This window comes from Mauremys mutica, chromosome 4 (assembly GCF_020497125.1).
Source record: "Mauremys mutica isolate MM-2020 ecotype Southern chromosome 4, ASM2049712v1, whole genome shotgun sequence".
Taxonomy (NCBI): Eukaryota; Metazoa; Chordata; order Testudines; family Geoemydidae; genus Mauremys; species Mauremys mutica.
In genome coordinates, this window is record NC_059075.1 from 74,262,061 (window position 1) to 74,288,510 (window position 26,450).

Consider the following 26,450-nt stretch of genomic DNA (forward strand, 5'->3'; position numbering starts at 1 on the left):
CTCCCGGGGAAGCAATATCTGTGTTAAGTTCATTATGGGGTGTAGGTCCATAAGACAATTTATTTGATTTAACCTTGCACACAGCACTAAATTCACCAGGAATTTCAGGGGCAGATGAACCCAACATTTGGCAAAGTGGTTTTGTGGCCATTTCACAAATGATATATGGCTTATGTGATCTATGAACCATTAATCTGGTAAACTGGGGGGTGAAATGTGCATGCACAATTTGCATGAAAGCCAGTGGGAACTGTAACACACTCATTCAAGGAGGGCACTGATTGTGTCTGCCTTCTTATTGTCTAACCAATAAGGGGGCCCTATGCTCCTGCTTCAGACCTGGTGTAATAAGAACTTTGGGACTTGACTTGATGGCGATAAGGAGGAAATGATAAAACTGTGTTTAATTTTGTTGGGATTTCATATGAGTTGCTTGGTGATACTTCTCCTGTAGTTGGTTATTGTGATGTTTGGCTGAGGAACTTCACTAATATTTATTCCAGGAACTTAGACTCCACATTCCTGGTGTAACTAACCCCCCTAGGGGAGCGCCTAGCTGAGCTAACCCTATGTTGATTGCCTGCAATGACCTGCTCAAGCCTAAAGGTGGACAATGGGGAGGCTGAAGAGAGTGGTGGGTCTACACAGGGGCCTTATCAGGAGCCAGTCTGGAAATCTTTTTTGTAGACAAAGCCTAAGAGCCTAGCTATTTCTCTCAGGGTTGTGAACAGGTGTGGTCTCTAGTGTTCCCTTCCAGAATGAGTAGTTTATGTTACAGGCCCCCTGCTAGCAGAAGAACAGGCCTAAATAGGAGAGGGGAATACACTGATTCCAGTTTTATAAGGACAAATACAATTCCAATATTTTAGATAATACAGAAATATTATTAACATCATGTCAGAGTTACTAAGAAGGAACAATGATAATACTTACATCAGATCAAGGACTATGTGACTAAAAATAGAGAGTCATGGAGCAATAGAGATGAGAGAAAAGAGGGAGGGAAGGAAAGAGAATGTAAACTACAGTGGTGTAGTCACATTGTTTGGGCATGTAATGAAACCCAGCCCTTAAAATTATTATACCAGAATATGAAAGCAGATTGCTGCAGACAAACAGATGGTACCAGAAAGAAATTCACTTCTGAGAGATGCTTCACCATGCTGTACTAGACTAGCAGTTGACACCAGACTTTGGGTCACTGATTAGCCGGGAGATGTATCTGATTCTTTGTAGCTATCAACAAATTGAGTTAATTCATGATGTAACTCCCTTGACTTCAAGGATGAATCTGACCCATGGTCTGCAACTGGAGTCAATAAAGGTTTATGAATTGCATTCCACAGAATGATGATGGAAAACTTCATGGCAGAACTTCAAAGGTCCCTTCCAGCCCTCCTTGATGCACACTCAGATGAATGACCCATATTCACACTCTACATGGCGATCTGGTCTTTTGTTCCCATGTTCTTGGCATTTAATAATTTTTGCTGCTGGCTCCCCTGGTCATTTTGTTATGTGCAGCTGCGGAAATGTGGTTTCTGAGTTTGATCTGCAGCAGCTAGCATGAAGGGTGGCCCTGGGATTTTCAGCCTCTTGGGAGGCTCACCAACTACTAGAGTAGCAAACTGAGGAGCTGTTCCATCCAGGTAGCTGTCTTCTGCTGCGGCTTCTTTGTGTCTGCCCCTCAGTGTTGCATTATGTGCTGTATGGAAAACGCCACAGCATTAGGTAACCCTAAACTTCACAGAAATATGTGACTAGAGTTAATGATGTTTTAGTAAGTTTAAAAGCATGATGTCAAACTGCTCCCACAAATTCACAAATAGAAGAAGTAACTGGATTTGTTCTCACTTCAATGGGAGTTTGCCTGGCAGAGCCAGATCATTCCCCTACCTGGAAATTCCCTTCCCATTGGCAGGTTAACAATATGAGATTCTCCTCACAGTGCTCCCTCTCAGTTCTTCTCTGAAGGACAGTCAGAGCTGGAGATTGCCCTGGCCCACAAAACTAGAAGATCCTGAGGATCTTCTGGAATATTGGGCTATTTGTGCAGAGGCTCTGGACCCCGGGTGGTACTGTCCCAACTCCCTGACAGCATGGCTCCAATTGTGTTTTCATGGGGGAGGGAGAAATGCCCATCTCCCCTAAGACAAACCCACCCACTCCCTGCCCCTGACTGCTCAGATTCCCAGACCCTGCATTGGAGGTGAGGGAATGGTGTGGCAGCTCATGGGATCCTCATAGAGTTAAACTTGAGTCATCTAAAGGTTACTTTATTTTCTTTCCTATTGCTCCACGTCCTCTATTTTCTAAAGATAAATAAGTATGAAATGAAAGCCTGCAACTCTGCTGGGAATTCCTGCAGCTTGTTTATTCTGTGAAAATACATCATGTTATCTAAGTTTGGTCCACTTATTAAAAGCAGCAGTTTTCTTATAAAAACATCTTTCAAGTAAACTAGCTGGGGCTTTGGGGAACAGAGCTCCAGAACACAGAGGACTTGCTCAGAAATTTGAGGATGAACCTTATTCCACTGTCAGCCCTTTTAGCATTTTTCTATAGCTTTGCACTATGTAAACCTGTCCAGGTGTGTTCATGCTGCCATGGTAGTTTAGACTTTGCATCTCTACAGATCAACCTGTCTGTCTGTCTGAAAATAAGTTATAATATTTCAGCGTAGCAAGAGTTTGTTGTGATTCTACCTAATGATAGTTTTCTTTTGATGATGTGTGCATACTAAAAGATTTCCTTTCCTTTTGCAGGTAGCCACAAGAAATAATGAAATGGGTGAGTTTGATTTTAACTATTCTATAGATACTCGGGGTTCTTATGGCTAAGGTTGTCCTTTTTATTCCATACACTTAAGTACTTCAGGCCTGATTTTCTACTCTGTTATACAAGGCTTATACTAGTATAACTCCTATCACTTCAAAAGAGCTACCTCTGATTTACAGTGCTATAACTGGGAGGAGAATAGGGCACATAGGCTAAAATTTTCAGACCTGGATGCCTTCTAAATCCGTATTTAGGCCCCTAAATATAAGTGATTATGGAGATTTTCCAAGGTGATGAATCACATCTGCAGATCCTGTTGACTTCAATGGGAGCTGGAGTTGCTCAGGACCTCTGCAGGTTAGGCTACTATTATAATTTCAGTCCAATTTTAGGGACTCAGGCTTGAAAATTTTGGCCATAATTTTTTATCACTTCAAAAATAATCCTCTGTGTCAGTCCTAATGGTGGGCTCTGGAAAACAAATCCAATTGTATCTTTGAAACTCACATTAACTTGATGATTTATGTTGGTATGATAAGGAAATCCAGCAGGGTTACTGAATAATTACCACCAAGGTATGCTATTTTGTCAATGAATATGACCAGTAAAAGAAGAGAGCAGAGTCTCTTCACCCTTTTTATATAAGTGATCCCCATCCTGGCTGTCTGACACTGGGCCAGATTTAGTCTTGATGTAAGCAAGCTCAGCTCTCTTCAACATCAGTGGTAGATGGGTCTGCTTATGCCAGAGCTGAAATTAGTCTTTTGTCTCTACCTTCTCCTCTGGTCATTCTCCACACTTGGGGGTCACTCATTCACCTGTGCTGTCCCTTTTTATCTTTCCTGTGTGACATTGTCACTTCTTTGTGTGCACGCACAAAACTACACATGTATTTGGCGCAATAATCGATAATTACTGCCCCTGAGGAACACAGGATGGGAATAGCAGTGTGGATTTGGAAGTCAGAACTGGGGGGCATATTATGATGTCATGTGATACTTCACAAGTTAACCCGGAGACTAATTAGGACCACACACTGAATAATCCCCTTAGAGACAGTAGTGTTTCTTGGACAGTTTAGCAGATCATTCTGGATGCCAATTAAGACTTTTCTTTTGCTCTGCAAGTCTCAATGAAGGAGAGCAATGCCTCACATGTCTAAAGCTCCTTCCATGCTGAAGGATCCCAAAGCTCCTTTAGCAAATGTATACACTGTCATTCACATGACAGAATGTCATGGATTAAAAGTGTGCAGGGGCCTATACATTATCATATTTTCTTCACTGGAAGTCAGGAAGGCCTTACCTGTTCCAGCACATCACGGTTTATTTTAAGAACAGCCATACTGCGTCAGACCAAAGGTCTATTTAGCCCAGTATCCTGTCTTCCGACAGTGGCCAATGCCAAGTGCTTCAGAGGGAATGAACAGAACAGGTAATCATCAAGTGATCCATCCCCTGTCATCCATTCCCAGCTTCTGGCAAACAGAGGCTAGGGACACCATCCCTGTCCATCCTGGCTAATAGCCATTGATTGACCTATCCTCCACAAACGTATCTAGTTCTCTTTTGAACCCTGTTATAGTCTTGGCCTTCAAAACATCCTCTGGCAATGAGTTCCACAGGTTGACTGTGCGTTGTGTGAAAAAAATACTTCCTTTTGTTTGTTTTAAACCTGCTGCCTATTTTCCACACAAACATATTTACTAATCCTTTTGTAGATTATTAGAAATAACCTGTCACTCAGAGGACATTTTCTAAGACTAAATGGGCAGTCAGGGCTGGGTCCAGACCCCAGCGCGCCAAGCGCGTGCTTGGGGCGGTGTCCCGTGGGAGGGCGGCAGGCGGCTCCGGTGGACCTCCCGCAGCATGCCTGAGGAGGGTCCGCTGGTCCCGCGGCTCTGGTGGAGCATCCACAGGTGTGCCTGCGGGAGGTCCACCGGAGCCGCGGGACCAGCAGACCCTCCGCAGGCACGTCTGCAGGAGGTCCGCCGGAGCCGCGGGACTGGCGACCGCCAGAGCGCCCCCCGTAGCGTGCCACCCTGCTTGGTGCGGCACAAATCCTAGAGCCGCCCCTGTGGGCAGTTAGGTGCCTAATACACACTGAAAGTCATTGGGAGTTGGCTGCCAATTCCCATTTGTGCCTTTGAAAGATCACCCCGTTTCCCATGTCTAGTATGTTCTTTATTTCTTTGTCTGCCTAGATAGCGATACAACTCTGCATGAGGGTGACGTTGTCTTGAGAAGGAAACGCAGTGCCATAAACTGTGACAGCAGCTGCTTCTGGCCCAAGTCCCGTGATGGGCTAGTCAACGTCCCAGTTAATGTTTCTACAGAGTTTTGTAAGTCACATGTAAATGTACCTGTGAAATTAGAATGGATTTTAACACCAAATGTTGAGGATTATTTCACGGTATCTCTGTAGCATGTGTCAAAAGTGATTTTAACCCAAGGCAGCCTTTATGACTATTACACTTCCCATCAGCTGCTCCTAGGACAGTTTGGCTAAAATTGTATATAATTTAGTAAAATGGATATTTAGTAAAATGGATATTTAATTGACAGTATTTAGTTACATAAATACCAATGGATCCATACATACTAGTCTATATTTACTGACATTTAACAGCTATGGACCAAACAATGTGTCTAATCTGTTACTTCAGTGAATATATTTGTATTAATATATTATTACTTTTAGTAATAAATATTTTGTCCTCACATACTAGTTTTTATGGAAGGATCTCAGAAAGAGCCATACCAACAGTAAGGCCCGATTGTCCTCTTCCACGGGAAATGGTGCAGAAGAGGAAAAGACAAAGGAAATCTCCATGAGGTTTTCCCTGGAGAGATTTCTTCCTAATTGTTTTGCTGGGGTCAGTGGATCAGGGGGTCAGTCAGTGGATTTGTGGAACAGGCTGCAGAACCAGTGCCTTAACCTGTAAGATCTCTATAGAAACCCTGTCTTCATATGAGCTCTGTGCCCCTTACACTACCCTGCTCCCTTGCAGATTGATTCCTTTGGAGCAGCACTTCCCAGTCTGCAACCACCAGTGACTTCCCTAAGGACTCCTCCTAAAGAGTTATTCTCACTTTCAGGGGAAGAGGCATGGACATTTAACACAGCCTGAGCCTGGGTTAACTTTTCTTGGGAATCACTGTGGTGCCATTTGGGGGCATGTGGACAATGTGGGTCCACCTATCCGTACAACTGTCCCACTTATTGCTCATCCCTTTCTTATTTGCATATCCCTGGACCTGCAGAACCCCCTCTTGAGGCAAGGGGCAATGGGGTACACTGATGCAGAGGCATGACTGTGTCCAGTAATTAATTCAGTTTTACAACGTCCCTGTGGCTAGGTAAGGATTATTTACTGTAATGTTACGGATGGGGAAACTGAGGCACAACATTGTTGTGGGACAAATTGGAAAAGTGAATTGTAATTGAGGGGGCTGACCTAAGCCAAAAGTTTCAAATATAGTCAAGTACTTAAAGGAATGTTTAGGCATGAATAAAAATGCTCTGATTTTCAGGCATGCTGAACACCTGCTGCTTCATGTGACTTCAGTGGGAGCTGCAGGTGTTCAGTATCTGTGATAAACAAGCCGCTTTTATTTAGCTGCCTAAATATAGTCAGCTGTCTAATTTACACACCCGACTGACTATTTTGGCCTTAACCTCTCTGTTTCAGTTTCCACATCTGTCTAATGGAGATGATAATACTGACCTACCTACCTTTTGTTGCCTGTATAGTGCTTTCATCATGCAAGCAATGTACATAAGGGATAAGTATAATTATTATTACTACCCTAATCACTTTGAAGACCACTTAACCCTCTGCACTCTTATCCAATTTGACTTCTGTGATAGGAAAATAACTAGGTGCAGAGATTTAGTGGAGTGGACTGCCACATAATAATCAAAATGCCATGGTTACACATTCCCCCTTTTCTTCCTAGCTGTGGAAGAGAGGACTTGGATTGTTGAAGCAATGCAGGAGTTCACAACCTTGACTTGTGTCCAGTTTATAAATCGCACAACAGAAACCAACTACATAAGCATTGTACCTGGGGAGAGGTCAGTTCCATCAGTCCTAATTGTGACTAGAAGCATGGATAATTTCCTAACATATTCTTCAGTTTTCTTTCTTTCCTGCTTGACCTGGATTTAAATAGTCCCAGCTGGTAGCAAACTCCAGGAGTCTGTGATTAAGAGAGTGAGTTGCCAGAGCTTATACAATTTTTCATTTTTTTTCTTTTTGTTGATATTTTTGGTTGATTACCCAACATTTTTGGTTGATTTGGTTGATGCATCCAACAAAGTGGGTATTCACCCATGAAAGCTTGCGCTCCAATATGTCTGTTAGTCTATAAGGTGCCACGAGACTCTTTGCTGCTTTTACAGATCCAGACTAACATGGCTACCCCTCTGATACTTGGTTGATTACGTTGCTTTTAATCTATGGGACTATAGCTTGTTGCACGTGACATCTTTGGTTATTGGTTGCTTGCAGGGCCGGCTCCAGACCCCAGCGCGCCAAGCAGGCGCGTGGGGCGGCATTGTCGGGGCAGGGCGGCATTTGGCTCCGGCGGACCTTCCGCAGTCATGCCTGTGGGAGGTCCACCGGAGCCCCGGGACAAGCGGACCTGCCGCAGGCATGACTGCAGAGGGTCCCCTCTTCCCGCGGCTCTGCTTGAGCTCCCGCAGGCATGACTGCGGTGGGCGGGCTGGTCCCGCGGCTCGGACGGAGCTCCCGCAGGCATGCCTGCGGATGCTCCACCGGAGCCGAGAACCAGCGCACCCGCCGCAGACACTTCTGCCCCGGCCGCGGGACCGGGGAAGGGCGGCGAAGTGCGCCGCCCTGCTTGGGGCGCCGTAATTTATAGAGCCGCCCCTGGTTGCTTGTTCCTTTCAGCTGCTGGTCTCACTTTGGAAAGATTGGAGGTATGCAGCGGGTGGGCCTGATGAAAACAGGCTGCATGAGTAAAGGAGCAATTCAACATGAAATGAACCATGCGCTGGGATTTTTACATGAACAGGCCCGGAGTGACCGGGACAACTATGTTAAGATCATGTGGCAATACATTATGGCAGGTATGTGCAAGGGAGTGGTGTTGATGGTGATAGTAACAGCACTTATCCTAATTCTTTACATCTTTACAATGTTTACCAAACATTACATAATGAGGGATGGGACTGGGGAACAGAATACCAAATAGTGACAAATTACTTCAGCAAATGTATTATTTGATTCTTCCTTCTCAGACACATTGAACTATATGTTCCTTTCCCTGTGAGTGGGACATGAGCACATTTTCTCCACCAGACTCTAAAACAGTTTGCACCACAAATTTTCAGCCATTGCCACATTATCCTGAGTAAATTTCAATTGCATTATCTTGTGCTTAGACATCAGAGGTGGCCTCTCGCGAGGTATTATAATTATTTGCTATTTCTATAATGCCATAGGGGTCTGTGGTGCTTTACAGGGAAGTATAAAGAGGAGACACCTAAGAGAAGGGGCTAAAAATCCAAAGTTTTACCAAAGGTAGTGGACTTGGTTCTGATTTAATTCACACCCATTTGACAGTGGTGCAACCCCACTGACGCAAATGTAGTTATTCCTGATTTACACCAATGTAAATGAGATCAGAATCGGGGCTCATAATGAAAGGACAACCAACCTGGATGCTGTGAGGACAAGGCTAACAAAAAGAAGGGCTTTAGCCCTGGAGTTTCCCAGAGACAGTGAGAGATTAATAATAAAAAATGGAGCTATACCTATCTCATAGAGCTGGAAGGGACCTTGACAGGTCATCAAGTCCAGCCCCCTGCCTTCACTAGCAGGACCAAGTACCATTCGTGACAGATTTTTGCCCCAGATCGCCTTCTCAAGGATTGAACTCACAACCCTGGGGTTTAGCAGGCTCATGTGCAAATCACTGAGCTAAGCAGGTAGCTTTACAGGTCTTTATAGTTACTTTTTTTTTTAAACTCTTCTTTGCATCATAAAAATGACAAAGAAGGGGTTAGTATACAGTGTCAGGGTAGTCGTATCGGTCCCAGGATATTAGAGAGACAAGATGGGTGCAGTAATATCTTTTATGGAACCAACTTCTGTTGATGAGAGAGAGAAGCTTTTGAGCCACATACCCTTCTCAGGCCTGAAACAGAGCTCTGAAGAGGGCCCTATTCCTTTTCCCATGGATGTCAAAGGCAGAATTCCCATTGACTTTAATAGTGCAGGATCATGCCCTGAGATCTTTTGCAATTTCCCAGCTCTCCTACCTCCTATTTTTTCCCAGGGTTTCAGTATTGCTTTTTTTTTTTTTTAAACCCTACAGTTCACCTTGGAAGTTTTCCCATTTCTTTGCTTTGACAACATATTGCCTGCTGTTTTGTTGCAGTCCACTTAGATACTTGAAACTTGGCTTATTTTTCTCAGTTTTTTTTAAAATACAAGATACTGTTCTGCTCCTTAGGCCAGAACTTCTATTTTAGCTCTTTCTTCTTGCTTATAGTGTTTAGGTTCTGGGGCCCCAATTCAGCAAAGCACTTCAGCATATGCTTAACTTTAATCACATGCTTAAATGCATTGCTGAACACAGATGGACTTAAGCACGTTTCTGAAATGTTTTACTGAGCTGGCACCTAGGTACTCTTTTCCCTCTGTCCATAAGACTCCCCAAATTATACGTTATTGTTTACATTTGTTTGCCTCATCATTCAGCTAAAAAGAATCTGCTTTACTTTTTTTTTTTAAGTTTTTCTCTGTAAATTTTGGTAGGCGACTCAGGGCAGTTTATCATGAGAGGAAGAATGATCTTGTGCTTGACGAGATCTGGGTTTTATTCCTGGCTCTGCCACTGACTACCTGTGTGACCTTGAACAAGTCACTTAAGCCAAAATATTTACATTTGGGTGCCTGCAGTCAGGCATTGAAACCCACATTTAGGCACCTGAACAAGTGTCCTTATTTTAAAAGGTGCTGAACACCTTCAGCTCTCTGAAGTGAATATAATATGAAGGAATGTGGTAAACTTTACAATTTAAGAGAAAATTTTGGCCATAGCTATTCTGTGCCTCAGTTATCCCAACTGTAAAATGGAATTGTACTAACTTAACTCACAGGGGACTTGATTAAGAGAATTAATTAACATGTGTAAAGGTGTTTTGAGATCCATGGACGGAGGGTGCTAGAGAACGGCAAAGGATTTATTGCTTACATGGTTTTGACATTTCTATATAAACAACTGATGCTGAAGCCCTTTCATATCTGCTGGTTAATAAAAGAGAACAGCTTGGGGGTGGGGGGAGAAATCACAGTAAACTATAGCAGCTTTTCACTCCCCTCCTCTTGGCTATAAATGGAGCAAATGGAAATTATCATGAAACTATACATTGGCCTGGTAGAATCAATGCTGATAAGAACCAGCCTGAACCTTTCCCCAAACCTCAAATCAGTTTTTTGAGCTATGAAAAAGTTCAGTTACGTTTTTCTCCCTCATCTGTTGTTCATTTTTGGATTTTCCCTGCATTTCATAGTCCTGGATTGGACCAGGAGTGAAAATGCTAAATGAAGAGACTGGTTTTAACTTCAAGCTCTCTGGCCCAGTTTTGCAGACTCAGACTCAAGAGACTCAGATAGCTGGGATAAATTTCTGATAAGCATTCAATGTGGGGGACTCGTCCAAATTGTTCCTGCTTTGCCAGCCACTAGTAACGATAACAGAGAAACTCATGTCAAAGGGTGAAGGAGAAAGGAAGGATGGCCCAGCGGTTTTGGCACTAAGCCTAGGATTTAGACCTCCCTGCTCTGCCTCAGACTTCCTGTGTGACCTTGTCAAGTCACTTAGTCTTTCTATGCCTTAATTCCTTATGTGTAAAATGGGAATAAGAGCACTTTCCTACCTCCCAGGGCTGTGGTGAGGATAAATACATTACAGGTTGTGAAGGTCTCTCTTTCTATAACTCTGTGTATATATATAAACTATTATTGTATGTAAAGTAATTAAGGTTTTTAAAATGCTTAAGAAGCATCATTTAAAATTAAATTAAAATGCAGAGCTCCCCGGACCAGTGGCCAGGACCCGGGCAGTGTGAGTGCCACTGAAAATCAGCTCGCGTGCCGCCTTTGTCATGTGTGCCATAGGTTGCCTATCCCTGTATTACAGTAATGGGTAGGTGGGCTATAAATATCTTAGATAGAAGGAACATTTTCACTAGGATCCTATCCTGTGCTGTGCTGTTATGGTTGAAATGTTGCTCTCATACCTTACAGGGGAACAAGGGAACTTCGGGAAAGTGAATTCCAATAACCTGGGTCTTCCCTACGACTATTCCTCAGTGATGCACTACGGCTTGTAAGTTGGAGTCTGGGGCTTCCTTTCATAGACGCAAGCAGGGCTCTAATCTCCTATTCAAACTTAGGAGACAGAATTGCTCTTTCTAGGGCATGGCTATTGCTATTCACTTAAGGTATGTCTATACTCCAAGCTGAAGTGTAAATTCCAGCTTGAGGAGACATAGCCGCGCTAGCGCCGATCAAGCTATCTCACTTAAACAAACAAACAAACAAACAGTATAGCCATGGTGGCATGAACTACAAGAGGGGCTATTCGCCCTGAGCACAATCCTGTCTGAGATTCCAGACACGTACTTGAGTGGCTAGCTCTCTCGCTGCCGCAACTACACTAATTTTAGTGCGCTAGTTTGATCACATGTGATACGTCTCCTCAAGCTGGAATTTACACCTCCAGCCTGAAGTGTAGACATATGCGTAGAAATGCGGGAACACTCATTACGAAGGGAATCTATTCCTACTGTCTAACTTAGCCCTGGCAAAGGTAAAGAGGGATAGGGCTGGAAGAGAAAGACAGTGGAGTAACATTTCTTCTCACTGCATTTGTACCTTATGTGACAGACTGACAATTTCATGTAAAAATGCAAGTCTTTATGTACAGTTGTGGGACTGGAACTTCAAAGGATTTTTTGGTACAATGCACGTGAAGTGGATTTCTTAGGAAATAACTGGGGTTTAGGAGATGTAAATTTTTCCCTCCAAAGCCAACCTATGAAACTACTCTCTGGAGAGGTTTATCTATACGCTAGTTCAAACTTGATTCTCCAGGGTCCAACATGACTGTGTGCTTGTTCTGAGCTGAAGCTGTGATGAACTTGCATCTACAAGGAGTCCCTTGAGTTAGAGGAGGAAGGACTGCTCCTGCCAGAATCCGTATTAGAATGAACTCTGGTAAACTTATTCATATGCATGTAGGTTCTTTTATTGTTTTTAATATGTTTTCTCTGTAGTTCTTTTTACCATAAGATTAAATCAGGCTTGCCTGAAGTACTGTGTGGTAACTTATAACTGTAGCAATTGTTATCTCTTATCTGCCTCTGAAGAGAAAGCAAGCAGATGTCATTAGGCAACCAGTCTGTGCTGGGAAATACAGACAGGACAGGGAATTGTGCAGCCTCAAAATACTCTAGTCAGAAGGGAGATGGAAGGGAAGGCAATGTCTGTGGAGCAAGAAGCCTAAGAGTGGGTGACCTTGGTGGACCACTGAGGAGGAATACAGGTGCTGTTCACAGTTGCCAACTTTCACGCAGTAAATAAGCACCCCGACTTTCACAATAAGCCAAAAACCAAGTTAATCCCATTTCAAAACAAGGCCAAAACAAGCCCATCCCTAGGAACCCCAACACTCTATGTGACTAGATCCCCACAGCTTGCAGTCTGGGACTGTGGTGGGCCCGCTGTGCACCCCAACTCTCTCCCCTGCTTGCCCCTTTCCCCTCCTGGCCAGGAGCCGATCAAAAAAAAAAAGAAGCAACAAGCAACAACAAACTACAAGCCAAAAACTAGCCAACAAGCAACTCACAAGCCAATTAAGCCAAAAACAAACCCAATTTCTGCGTTTTTTCCATGGATTTGGCATGTCTGGTGCTATTGCCCTGAGCTGTGACACCTTACAGTAGAGGTCTTATATGGCCATAACTTCAGGTCTGGCACTACCAAATCTGTCCTCTAAGCCAGCCTCTGCAGTGTTCTTGCAGCTGGGCTATTAATTAGATCACTAATTCACTTATGCAACAGTACTTAGAAGGATTCCTCTTGCATCCTCAGGATATTGTGTAGTACTTTGTGAAAATTGTGTATTATCTTGGGCCATGGCTTAATTCTACAATTTAGCCCTTAACGCAGAAGCCTGTGGGAGGCACCTTGCACCACATTTGCACTAACGGGCAGCAAATTTCTGAGCATTTTCCCCAAAGCGAACCAGTAATTAAGATAAATAAATCCTGTCTAGCTGGAGGCAAGAGACAGCAAGTAGCAGTTTCAAATATTCAAAGAATCAGGAGCTCAGACAGCAACCTTGCTCTTCAGAGCATTCTGGTTGGGACAGAGTTCACTCTAATGAAAGGTTTGGAAGGAGTCATCCCCCAAACAATACCTTCTCCCCTTGTTTTTTCATTTCAGTGTTGCTGGACACAAAGCTGCTCCTCAGTGTTCTTCCTGAGATATCTGCGAAGGGTCTTTGCTTGCCCTTTCCTAGTTATTTAATCTCTTCAGAATCTTAGGCAGATGTTACTTAGAATATTTTCCACAACAATACAAATGCATCACTTAAAGTGGGATTGGACTTAGACCCATGATTTCCCCTGCTTCTGCAGATATGACTTCTCTAACACCTCTGGAAAAGCAACTATTGTACCGATTCCTGATCCCTCTGTATCCATCGGACAGAGAGAGGGACTGAGTAATCTCGACGTGGCTAAAATCAACAAGCTCTATAGCTGCAGTAAGTGCTCCAAATACTATGTACTTAATTACGAAACTTTATGATAGCTGCTAATTTCCTTCTAGCTTATTTTACTAGCTCCATTATTTTGCTTACAGTTATTTAATGCGTTTAGTAGATGAGCATTGACACCTTTGTGAACATGACAATTAATTTCTCTTTTATAAATTTGACAGCCGCTAATGGATGGAGATAGCTGTGACTGGATTTTCCCTCGAAGAGGATTTCTCTGCATCTTTCATTTTCTTTACAACTGTTTTCTTTTGTTCTTCAGATTGCTGTAGCAATGTGCTGCATAAACCTACTGACACCTTCTCGTCTGTCAATCACCCATCCTCATATCCAGACAACAGCAACTGTCTGTGGCTCATTCGCATCCCACAGCATCAGGTGATTTTTGTTAGGAAAAAGGAGGTTTGAATAGCTGTTAATAATGCATGGCATTATTTATCAGATTGCTATTGTATGTCATAATTCTAATAGTATTATATATTAAATATTATTTAACTGTGCCAGTGATTAACCATTGGAACAAACTACAAGGGAAGTGGCGGATTCTCCATCTCTTGATGTTTTTATATCAAGACGGGATGCCTTTCCGGAAGATATGCTTTAGCCAAACAAGTTATTGGGCTCAGTGCCTGAGTAACTGGGTGAAACTTAATGGCCTTTGATATGCTGGTGGTCAGACTAGATGATCTAATGGTCTCTTCTGACCTTAAAATCTATGTGATGATATATCACTTTCCGATGCACAGGTTAATAACATAACCCTTCTGGGGTCTGACTCTGCTCTCATATATATCAGAATTATACTGGTGTAACTCCATTGATGTCAGTGGAGTTACTCTGATTTACACCAGTGTAAATGAGCTCTGAATCAGGTTCTAGGTGCAAAGATTTACTGCTTTCCAGGGTTTTCCTTTGGCCACTCTGGGGAACTGTGGCAGGGAGAGGGGAATCTCTCTGGCTGCTGGGAGGTGGAATCCAGATGAGACTCTCATGCAAGCCCTCACTCTCTATACTTTTCTAGACTCGGTCCTGCTGTTCTTGTCAAACCAGGAAGCTTCATGGGCATGTAGCATAGAGAAGTGGCTGGGGACATGAGAGTGGGGACTGAGGCAGCACTAGCAAGGTGAAGAGCTGGGGAGAGCAGGCTGGCAGCGAATGAAAAGTAGGCAAGGAGCAGAAGGGTCTCTATGGTGGTGTCATTACTGAAGGTAGGTGGAGAGGACTAGAGAGATGGAAGAGGCACCACTGAAGAGAGGGGAGGGTAAAGAAAGGGTAAGTCTCCTGATGACAAGAAAGGAGAGCTCCCCTGAGAAGGGAGGACAGTATAAGGAGCTCAGGATTTCAGCCAAGATCCTCTTTGACAAACAGATTCACACTGAAATCCACACACAGATACGGGATGTAGGTTAGGGTCAAATAAGGATGGAAAAGAGTAGAAGTCAGGGCGGATTTGAAGTGTTTAATTTTCTTGTTCCTCTTCAGGTTTTCCTGCAGTTTGATGCATTTGATCTTCAGCCTTCCCCAGACTGTACCTCTGACTACATCAGAATTTATGATGGAAGCAGCAGGAATTCCAATGTCTTACTGGACAAGTTGTGTGAGAGGGGGTCCTTACCCTCATTGGTGGCTTCTAGAAACGTGATGCTTGTAGAGTTTGTGAGCGATGAGGCTACTGCAGCAACGGGTTTCCAAGCCTCCTATAGCCACGGTGCGGACAGTGCCTCATTTACAGAGCTTGGTGACATTTCTAATTTTTGCTTAGAAAATATTCATGTGCAAAACTGAACTTTTTGTGGAATTTTGCAAAATATGTTTTTCTATATTTGAATTTTTGGTGGTAAACTCTTTTTTCTATGTTATCCCTTCCACCATCCATAAGAACTGTTCAAAGCCAGCAGCTTGTGGAGTTGGGAATGAGGAAAAAAAAAGAAAAATAGGACCCTACCTGGCCCTCATACCAGCAGCTCTCAGGTCTCACTCATTCTTCTGGAGGCCGAGGAAGCCTTGTTGGGCTAGTTGAGGTCTTTACAGCTACCTGTTTAAAAAAAGTAACTGAGCAGTAAGAGCTGCTAGCCACAGAGTGAAAAGTGGCTGCAGAACACTCCACTAGCCATTTGGATATCTATGCAATTTTAGATCTCATGAATGACAAGGTAGAAAGTAGGGGCCAGATACAGGGCCGGCTCTAAGCACCAGCGTTCCAAGCATGTGCTTGGGGTGGCCTTTTGCAAGGGGCAGTACTTCGGCCTTTTTTTGTTTGTTTGTTTTTTGCTTCAGCAGCGGCACTCCACCCCCTCCCCCGCTTTTTTTTTTTTGATTGGGGCAGCAAAAAACCTGGAGCCGGCCCTGGCCACATAGAAGGTATTTTTAACAATTTGGGGGGGGGGGAGAGACGGGGGAAAAGGAATGTCTTGGGTCTACAGGTTCCAGGCCTATCATTTTCTAGGTTGGTTCAAGTCAGCTTATCTGTGGACTTACCCCCTAGTGAGATCTGGGCTTACCACACAAACTAAGTAGGATAGGGCCCTGTTAGTATTTGGACAGGGGAGACCCCCCAAGAAACATCCAGGTGCAGCAGAAAGTGGTTTTGGTGCTTTGACAGGTGGCCATCTGACCCCCAAGTCAATGCTGAACCAATGATACGGTGTGATGCCAGAGGGTACTGTAGAGAATTTTTTCCAATAAGATGTAAAACCAAGGTCCTGGCCTTTTGGTGGTTATTGAAGGTCCCATGGCACTTTACCTAAGACAAGATACTAACCCCAGTAATTACAGGCTGCCTACTTAAACTTTTCCTGTACTTTCCCTTGGCTCTGGTAATCTTTTACTTCCTGATTTCAACACTTGTGTGTGTGTTTAGGACCCTCCCAGCTTCACTTGAGAGGTTACTGTATTTTGGGGGGAGCAGTGGGGAAATAAACTACTTGATGGCTATAGTTTCTCTGTCATTAGTGAAGTGCTATGGAAGGAAAGGCACCAAATAAAGTAAGATCGTTACTATTTATTATTACTTCAACTCCAAAATGTAATTTTGTTTTTTTATGGGGAAAAAGTGGAGGACACTTCACTGTTTGACTTTTCACAAAAGGAAAAAAACGTTTATTTTAATTACTGTTGTAGCCAGCAGTTTGTTCCCTCCCACTTCCCTCCTACGTTTGTCACTCTCCCTTGCTGTAGGACTATGATACTAGGTATAATTTTCAAAAGCAAATTTTACCCAGGATCTGACTCCTTAGCTACTTTCTTGCAATTGGAGCTGCACAGGCAGTGCATAGAAAATTATTAACTCTCTACATCAAATAAGTTCTCCTGAAAGCTCATTTCCTTTTTACTGGCTAAACATATATATAAGAAACTATTTCAGCCACATTTTTTGGGACTAGTTTACTAGAACAAGTTACTATCTATCTGCCACAAGCCTGGTCTCAGAATCAAGCACTGGCTGAATTCCTGGTGAACAGGGAGGATGCTCTATAAGTAGAAATGTGTCATACTTGCAATTCTGCTCCCTGCTGGTTGAAGAAACAAAAATTGGAAAAAAAAGGGGATGGGCTTGGAAATGTGCCAGGGGAGGTGGGTGTGGGGCAAACCCTCCCTTGTCTACATTAAAGTTATTTAAGTTCAGACCTTTATTCAGCATTAAGTTGCAGTTTCCCCCTCTTCTCCAAAGGAGAACCAATACTATGCTCTAAGCTCTGTCAATACAAATGGAAGCGCAGATGCTGGCCATAGAAACAGACTGTTTGAGTAGGAGACATTTTCTTTTGGCTCTAGTATAGGTCCATATTGATGTCCCTTTGGATTCTTTCTTCCTGCTCACAAGCTGTTAATACGCTCATTAACGTTATCTGTGTGGTTTCTTTTCTTCTTAGTGACATGTGGAAGCACTTTGACGGGCACAAGTGGGGTGATCACCTCCCCAAACTACCCCAACAGGTACCCCAAAAACCAGGACTGCTTCTGGATCGTCAGTGCTCCGGCAGATCTCAAGGTGAGGTGCTGAGGGGCTGTTCTGCTGGCTCTAGCAATGCCTTCTGACTGCTTCTCTTTGTACTACAGAAGACCAGTTGTTCTAGCGCATCCTAAGAAGCAACATCAGCTACTCAAAGAATGAAATTCACCCCATGCGCTATGTAAATCCGACCTAAGCCCTCACAATAAAGACTTCAGCAGGTGCCATAGGCCTTATGCGATAGTTAAAGAAAACCATTTTAGCCTTGAATGTGAACTGATGGTGACGTTGTCTCATAAGTGGTAGGTTTAGCTCAAAATAATCTCTAGGGCTACATATACACTATGAGCTACCAGTGTGATTCCTCCTGCTCCTGTTCGCATATTTGCAATAGCTCTCATTGAGCTAGCGAGAGTCTGAAGAGCAGTGTAGCTGCAGTAGCACAGATAACTGTGGCGGAGGCATGGCTTAGCCATGCCGAGTACATACTCACTGGTTTGGGGGGGTGGGCGGAGAAGGTGCATAATTGGAACAGCTAAGACTTGCCTCTGCTGCCGCTACCCCTGTTGTATTGCTATTTAGACTCACCCTCACTGATAACTAGTGCAAGTATGTGTATGGGAGCAGGGGAATCACACCCCTAGCTCGTACTATAGTCATAGCCTAGGTGAGAGCCAAAAAGCTGAAATGCTACACTAGTATTTTGAATATTTGCTCCTAGAGATATTCAAAACTGTATCTGATGCCTTACTGCCAAAGAGAGTGAAATTAATCCTGCCACAAGACAGGAGATTACTCAAATGATCCACCCTCCAAACCAAATGCTTTTTCAGTTCAAACTATTTTATAATAAAATAATAATAAATAATAATTTACATTCAGTAACACTTAAGGGCCAGCCAAGATCAGAGTCAGACTCCTGGGGCACTGTACAAATAGCAATGACCAGTCCAGGCCCCCAAAAATTTACAATCTAAATAAAGAAGATAAAGGTTAAGGGAAAGGGGTGCAAGCAAAGTGTTCTTGTATTTTCTATAGATATCTCTAACAATGGTCTCCTTTGAGCTGGAGGAGGGTGATGAATGTAAATACGACTATTTGCTTATTCACGATGGGAGCCGACCCACATCTCCAGCTGTTGGCCCATACTGTGGAACAATGAAGATTGCAGACTTTACCTCCTCAGAGAACTTTGTGCTGGTAGAATTTCACAGCGATTTTGCTTGGGTGTTTCCTGGATTCATGCTGAACTACACTTTTGGTAAGTCTAATTGCAAAAATTTAGGGAGGGTTGGTGAATTTTCATGTTGATAAAAGTGTGAGACTAGTTTGTTTTGGGCTAAGTTATTATTTTACTGCTGTAAAATAATAAAATTGTGAATCTCACACAAATAAAGGACAATGTCCTTGATCTTAGGCCCAGGCACCCAACTAAATACTTTTGAGGATCTGGGTCTGACAGTTTAAGGGCCCTCTCAGATATAAGCATGTAGTTATAACCTGCCCATCACCAGGTTTTTTCTCATTTTGTTACAAAAATCAATGGCCACATTTTCAGGAGTTCAGCATGCTAGGTACTGAGCTCTGTTGAAAATCTGACCCCAAGTGTCTCAGTGGGCATTTCTGTGCACTGAGAACTTGTGAAACTATGGCCATCCTTTAGGTGGCTAAATGGAAACCAAGCTCTATTGAAAAGCTGTCCCTATAGATGATACATAAGAAAGGATGATGACAAACGTTGTAGGGCAGAAGGATGTGAGATTAAGGGCTACAGCATTAAGATTATGGATGATTTTAAATCTTGAAAGTCCCACCACTTTTTTGACTGTTTGCATATGTATAAAACATACTTTATGTAAGGAGACGTTTAAAGTTTTATCCTAATATAGTTTCTAAATATGATAGATGCACTTGGTATACTCTGAAACCTTCTTGAAGCATAGAAGATTCTCTGTCCTAGTGTTGAACATGCTTGTTCTGTGAGGGCTGGACATTCAGAACCCATTTTGAATATGCCAAGAGAGACCTCACAGGGTGATTTAAAGCTCCTCATATCTAATGATTAAAGTCGTAGCCCAAAACCTGTTGAAGTCAAAGGGAGCCCACTGATTTCAGTGCCTGATCCAAAGCCTATTACGGCTCAGATCAAACACATTTAGCTGCCTAACTCCCACTGATTTCAATGGATTAGGCACATTATCACCTTTGAGGAGAGGGACCTAAGTACATTGTCTCCACAGTGCTCTCAGCATCTGATGGCACAGGATTAAGGAAATGAACCAGACCTTGAATTTGGATCTCCATAGGGTAGTGTACAGCACCTGCACACAATACGTCAGCGCTGTATATACATGGCCCTTGCATTGATAGATGCTACAGTTGTGAATGTTCTGTAATTGCAGTTATGCCATCATGAAGGAAAACTCAAGGAAAATCTTCCCCCAGTGCCAGGAAGAAAGAAAAGAGTGCCTGGAACGACACTGATTCACCTTGCTCTTTACCATTTGCCTGCAATATATTTTTTCAGACACTGGTTCATTTTCAACACCAGAATGAATGCTCTTTGCTAATATAGATGTGGGAATCTGAACTGCGAGACTGGTACCAAGATGGGAGGAGGTACAGAGAAGTGGAACTTGGGAATACTATGTAGACACCACATATTCTCAGCTCTGGTAAGAGCTGGCTTTCCAGGAGTTGTAAAGTCTCCCCATATTGCACATGGTTGCCTCTTTGGATTTGCACCTTGGATGGAGAATGTAACAAAATTTTAACTTTACTCATCCATGCTGTGGTCTCTCTCTGGCTTTGTCTTCACTGCTGAAAACATGCATTTTTTTAACCTCAGGTTAACTAACGTGTGTGAGCTATTTTAAGTAAAAATGCAATGAAGACAAGGTTCTACCGCAAGGTAAACTAGGTGACGTCAACACCAGGCAGGGGCATAGTGCTGATCTTGCCTAGTTTAGTTTTACTATGAGGTAAAGTGCCTGTGCTTTACCTCAGGATTGCCCATAAGTGTTAGTTACCCCAAGGCGCACCCCCCCCCAAACTCCAATGACAACAAAACCCTTTTTTTTTTCAGATAGGACAGTTTTGGGTTACAGCACTCAGGCCACGCCTACATAGGAGCACTCCAGAAAGTTAAGGCAAATCAACTAAAGGTATGAAGTCACTGGGCATAAATTAAAGCAAATCTGTCATCTCTCTTGCCCCTATGGTTTCATTCAGGAGTAAAGTGGCCTTAGTCCGCTGTAACTTAATCCTATATGTATGCAGTGTTGTAGCCATGTCAGTCCCAGGATATTAAAGTGACAAGGTGGGTGACGCAATATCTTTAATTGGACCAACTTCTGTTGGTGAGAAGAGCTCTGTGTAAGCTTGAAAGCTTGTCTTTCTCACCAACAAAAGTTGGTCTAATAAAACATATTACCTCACTCACCTTGACTCACTTAATCCTAAAGGCATTCTACTCCTAAGTGAAACCACTCAGGGGGGAGGAAAACTAACACAATTTTATTTATGCACATTGGATTCACACTTTTAGTTCATTGCCTTAACTTTCCAGAGTGTCCTTTGTAGACATGTCTGTCTAAGTCAAGACTACAGTGTCCTCTACTCACAACATCTTTACCCTTCACTCCTTGTTCATGCCCCCTTGCTTCCCTAGTTAAGGTAGGTAGCTGAAGTGGCTTTATCTTCAACCTACTGTCCTTTGGCCATTAACCTTCTACATGGCAGAGTCACTGTGGTTGCTTTCCAAGCTTCATTTTGTTTTGGAACATCTGTGCACATACCATCTGATGCAGGTAGGCTAAGCTTTCTAGGGCAGAGTCTGCCTCTTCATATGCATGTATGTAGCACCCAGCACAATGGGGACCCAATCCTGATTGTATTGCAGTAGTGCCCAAAGGCCTCAAATAAATCATAATAATGCTCTGTAACTGAAGCAGTTCTTTTTTGCAATAATAATAATAATAATAATCCCTATCTGTAGATATCAAGCACTTTACGAAAGAGGCCAGTATCATTCCCCCATTTTACAGACAGGGAAACTGAGGCACAGAGCAGGGATGTGACTCACTCAAGATTACCCACCAGTAGAGCTGGGAATGGCCCAGGAACTATATATAGCCTGTAGCTGATCTCTGGCTACTGGAACAGCCCGTGGAAGCCTGTAGCAGGGTATGCTGCCCCTTTAAGGTTATACCTTTCTCTGCTAAATTAAAGATCCCTTTAGACCTGGTATTTTCTCCCAAGGAAGGTACTTCTACTGTAATCAAGTCACCTCAATTTTCTTTTTGATAATTGAAACATATTGAGCTCTTCAAGTCTCTCACTGCAAGGCATTTTCTCCAGACATCAAATCATTTGTGGCTCTTTTCTGTACTCTCTCTGGTTTTTCAACATCCCTTTTAAAATGTTGAGACCACAACTAGATGCAGTACTCCAGGTTCAGTCTCATCAATGCCTTATAAAGAGGCAAAAAAATCAGTTCCCTGCTCCTTCTCACTAGGCCTCTATTTATACATCCCCGGATCAAATTAAGCCCTTTTTGCCAGAGCACCACACTGGCTGCACCTGGTGAGTCCCTCATGCACTGTGACAGCTGAATCCTTTTTCAGAATCACTGCTTTCGGATACAGTCCCCTTTTGCATTTGTCTGTATTAAAACAGCTTTGTTTAAGTGGGCCCAGCTTACCAACTGATCTAGATCCCCCTGTATGACTGGCCTGTCCCTAACATTATTTACCACTCAGTCAATCTGTGTTGTCTGCAAATTTTATCAGCAGTAATTTTATATTCACTTCCAGATCATTGATGGAAATGTTGAATGGCATCAGGCTACTATCAATCCCTGCAGAATTCCATTGGAAACACCCCTCTTCAGGGATGATTCCCCATTGACAACTACTTTGAGATCTGTTAGCCAATTCTTAAACCATTTAACTTGTGCTCTATTGACATCGAGTGCACATTTTTTAGTCAAAATGTTATGCAGTATTATGTGCAATACCCTACAAAATTCTAAGTATATTACATCTACACAATTACTTTTATCAACCACACTTGTAATCTCACCAAAAGAACAAGGTCACATTTCTTTGACAAGACCTCTTTTCCATAAAACCATGTTGATAGGAATATAATTAAAACCAATTCTTTATCAACTGAATCCCAAATCAGCATTTCCATCATTTTGTCCAGGATTGATGTTTGGCTAACCAGCCTATAGTTACCCTGGTGAATCTACTTGCCCTTTTTGAATATTGGTACAGTATTGGTACTCTCTTTCCCCCAAATATTCCAAGATTTATTAGAATGATCAAAGTCAGGTATCTCGGTCAACTCTTATTGGACTCTTGGGATCAAGTTATGTGGGTCAGTTAATTTAAATTTTTTTAAATCTCTAGTAGATGTTAAGTAACATCCTCCTTAGTTATTAATGGACTGGAAAGTACTTCATTGTGCTTATGTGATATAACTACATTATACTACTTCTTTCCAAATACAGAGTAGAAATATTTATGGATTCCTGTTCCTTTACTTCATCATTAACAAGATGGAAATCATAATATTGTAATAGCCCCATACAATTGCTAGGATTTCTTTTGTTCCTCTTATACTTAAAAGATTCCTTGTTGTCCTTAGCTCTGCTAGCCATGGATTTCCCCCTGACATCTTTAGCTTCTTTTATCAATTTTCTACACTTAATGATTTTTAATTTACGTGAATTTCTGTCTACTTCCCCTTTATTACACTTGTTAGGTATTGTTTTTTTTATTTTTAATTGCTGCCTTCACTTCACCACTGAACCAGGATGGCTTTTTAGCCAAAGTTGCTGTCTTCCTTAACCGTGGAATCATGACTTTTTGGCTATTTTTGTTCACATTTTTCTGTCTATATTTTTTCCTCTAACTCAGCTCCACTCATGATTTCCCTCAGCTTTGGGACATTAGACCTTTTGAAGCAGCACATGTGTGTATGTGTAGGGCTAGTTGGATTTGTCTTTTGTTTGCCCGTATTGACTATAACTGGGTCATGATCACTGGTCCCCAAGCAATCACCAACTTCCACATCTCCAGGGATTATTTTTTCTTTATCAATCTGTGGTCCAAAAGAGAATTACCTCATGTTGAGTCAACACCTTTTGTGTTAGAAAGTCATCAATGATTTTAAAAACTCTAATAATATTTGAATTATGTTCTTTGGTGAGTGAGCCAACCTCCGAGAGGGTTTAAGGGACAGAGCCACAGCAAAGTAAGTAGACTTGGGAAAGAGAAGCAGGGGAGGTGTCAGGCCTGGTGTCAGCTTTATTTATGTCAAGGTCCCAAACCTGGAGCTAGTGGAAGAGGGAGGACACGTGTTCCCCTTTAATCCTGAATGACCAGCAGAGAGTGTTGCTGCTAAACCTGTTGCTGCTATACCTGGAGAAGGGTAAAGATTGATGGACCCTCAAGAGACCCCTAGGGGAGGGCTGTGACACAGAGGAGACTGTAAAGATTTTCATATTTTTTGGGACTGTAAGATGTGGAGTTGGCCAGCTTAGCCTGCTAGCTAAACCAAGCAATCAAGCCAGGAAACTGAGGCAGCAGCCACATTCCGTGAAGAGAAGATGTTATGGGGCCACAAGCAGCCAGATGTAAGAGCAACTCTGAGACTGCTCTGTCTGGCAATGGGGATCACCCTGCCACCCAGTTGCCCTAGGCTTGGGGTAATGCAAAGGTGACTCACTGCCACCCCCAGGGTTGTACAAGGTACGGCGTGTCAGAGAGTTGGTCCTATTCTCCCTGCTAGTGGCTCACCAGCTTACTTGGAGGATATCCATCCATGTGTTTTAATCTTTCTTGGGTCTCAGCTAGCTACAGCATTGTTTTCTCCCTTTGCTTCTCTGGCACTTTTCCTGGCACCAGCTCAGTCTGTCACCTCCTCACAGAAATGGAGCCCCACAACCCACCTGCAAGATCAGTGCTCCCTCCTGCTGCCAAAATACCAGAGTAGCTTAGACATATCCTCTCCTAAAGCTCCACCCCAGAGGTGTGAGCCTTCTGGTTTGCCTCCCCAAGGGGCATCTGAGAAGATGTAATACATCAGGTGCACGGACATTTTGCACAGAATTCTAACTCCACGGCTCTTAACATAGATTACAGATCATAGTACACAGACATCCTGAACACACTGCCCCTCACTCTAGCTCACTCTTCTGTGGGGAGTTCTTGAGGGACTATTTGCATTCAGGTAGGCAAGGTCTTCCCCTATCTGCTCAGGCTTCTGAAGCAGCTTCCCTCATCCTGAGCTGGTGAAAACAGCCAGAGACACTAAAATGATTAGGTCTTGCCCTCTTATAACCTTCCAGTCCCTCTGTCAGATGACTCCCACATCTACCACTTCAACTGATCCCAGACCCTTAGCACATGACTCTTCTCCTGGAGAGGAGCCAGCCTATTGTTTGGAGCAATTCTATTTCAGTGGGAGAGCACTTCAGTCAATGACCCTCTATTGTTTGCCACCAGCCTTTGGACTTTACCTTCACAGTGGAGGTAACAGGACAACAGAGAAGGTAGAGAACCCCACATTCAAAATGACATCTGCAGTCTAAGGTGGATACATATAAAGAGCTCTGTAGAAAAGTGGCCTCACCACTGGTCCACCCTTTCCTCCTGTGCAGGTCAGAGCATGATCTCCAGCCAATAGCCCCTCTAATAATTCTCTGGCCACATCAATTATAGCCCTCCCCTGCCAGAGTAACCCACCAACAAATAATTCAAAGTCTTTATGTCAGGTCCCTCACTCTGACTCCAGGCTCAAGGGTTCTTACAGACCATTTTTTCCAGGGTGTCATGAGCTCTCCATCTTCCCTGGCTCCACAGCCTCTCAAGGTTGACCCTCCTTTCAGGGCAGGTGCTTACCAATTTAAACCACTTATGACCTCCTCAGGCAGGAGGTTTCATCCCTCTTAAATTTCCTCTGGGCTCTATTCCTCAGCTGACTGCCTCCCAGGGTTTTCTCCCTGCAGGTCCAGGTCCAGGTCCAGGTCTTGCCCCTTTAATCAGGGCTTCCCTCTAGAATCTGTGCCACAATGGTAACTTCTCTATATCTTTCCTGATCTCTTGCCAGAGTTCTCTACCCAGGAGAGGATCCCAAGACTCACTCTCCCTCTAAACTTCCTCTTCCCCCTGCAGGTTTCCCCACGTGCTACTGCCAAGAGACGGACTGCAGAGATCTCCCCCCCCCTCCCCCGCCTCTCTCTGAAACCCTGCCTTCTGTTCCAGATTTCCTCTCCCTATAGTAACCCCTCACCTGGGACTCATCTTAAATTGGGCCTGGCCCACCCTCCAGGTGCAAGCAGGTGCCCTAATTGAGCTCTCCCATTCCAGTTAATTCTTTCAGAGCCTGTGTGGGGTAGACACCCCATCACAAGCCCCCAATATCAAACAGAATTCATAAGTTGTACCTATAGATTCCCCAAAGTGTCATAGCCAGTCCCTATGATCTGGGTCTATATGTTTCCACAGGCTGCAACAGACTCCGACAGAGCTGAGTGCTTGGACAGTTGATAAACAAGTTCTGGGCCTTCTTTCTTGAACTATTGAGTTCTTATTAAACATTACAGTCAGGCTCAGCCAGGCCTTCAGTATTCACACTCAGGGCCTGATCTGGCATTCAGAAATGGTCTTGTCTTATTACTTACATTCGTGCAAAGTGGATGTAGACTGCTCCTAAATCAGAATAACTTTTCATGGGTATAAATGACTCTGCAAAGCCGCAGAAAGATGCAAAGCAATAGAAAGTCAGGTGCTCAGTTTTTCAAGATTATGGTGCCCTGTGGCTGTCTAAACGTTTTCCATATGTGACTCACAAATCTCATGATATCTTAAATGTTCTCCAGCATCCTTGTGAGG

At 43.3% G+C, this 26,450-nt stretch overlaps 1 protein-coding gene across 1 annotated transcript; it reads left to right on the forward strand.

The window, feature by feature from the left end:
* Positions 1-2,514: 2,514 nt before the first annotated feature.
* On the forward strand, positions 2,515-20,637 carry LOC123370067 (astacin-like metalloendopeptidase). The gene is made up of 12 exons (XM_045016287.1): positions 2,515-2,590; positions 2,766-2,790; positions 4,982-5,119; positions 6,738-6,855; positions 7,694-7,872; positions 11,060-11,141; positions 13,456-13,583; positions 13,858-13,973; positions 15,078-15,303; positions 17,468-17,586; positions 18,586-18,808; positions 19,950-20,637. The coding sequence occupies exons 1-12, from the start codon at positions 2,522-2,524 to the stop codon at positions 19,961-19,963; spliced, it is 1,437 nt and encodes a 478-aa protein (XP_044872222.1). The 5' UTR covers positions 2,515-2,521; the 3' UTR covers positions 19,964-20,637.
* Positions 20,638-26,450: the final 5,813 nt, after the last annotated feature.

What these genes read in the sequence shown, in the direction of transcription:
- LOC123370067 (XM_045016287.1), top strand. Translation starts at nt 2,522, where the DNA reads ATGAACCTTATTCCACTGTCAGCCCTTTTAGCATTTTTCTATAGCTTT. An exon ending in CACTATGTAAACCTGTCCAG is followed by an intron (nt 2,591 to 2,765) that starts GTGTGTTCATGC and finishes TTCCTTTTGCAG; the next exon opens with GTAGCCACAAGAAATAATGA. An exon ending in CAACAAGCTCTATAGCTGCA is followed by an intron (nt 13,584 to 13,857) that starts GTAAGTGCTCCA and finishes TTTGTTCTTCAG; the next exon opens with ATTGCTGTAGCAATGTGCTG.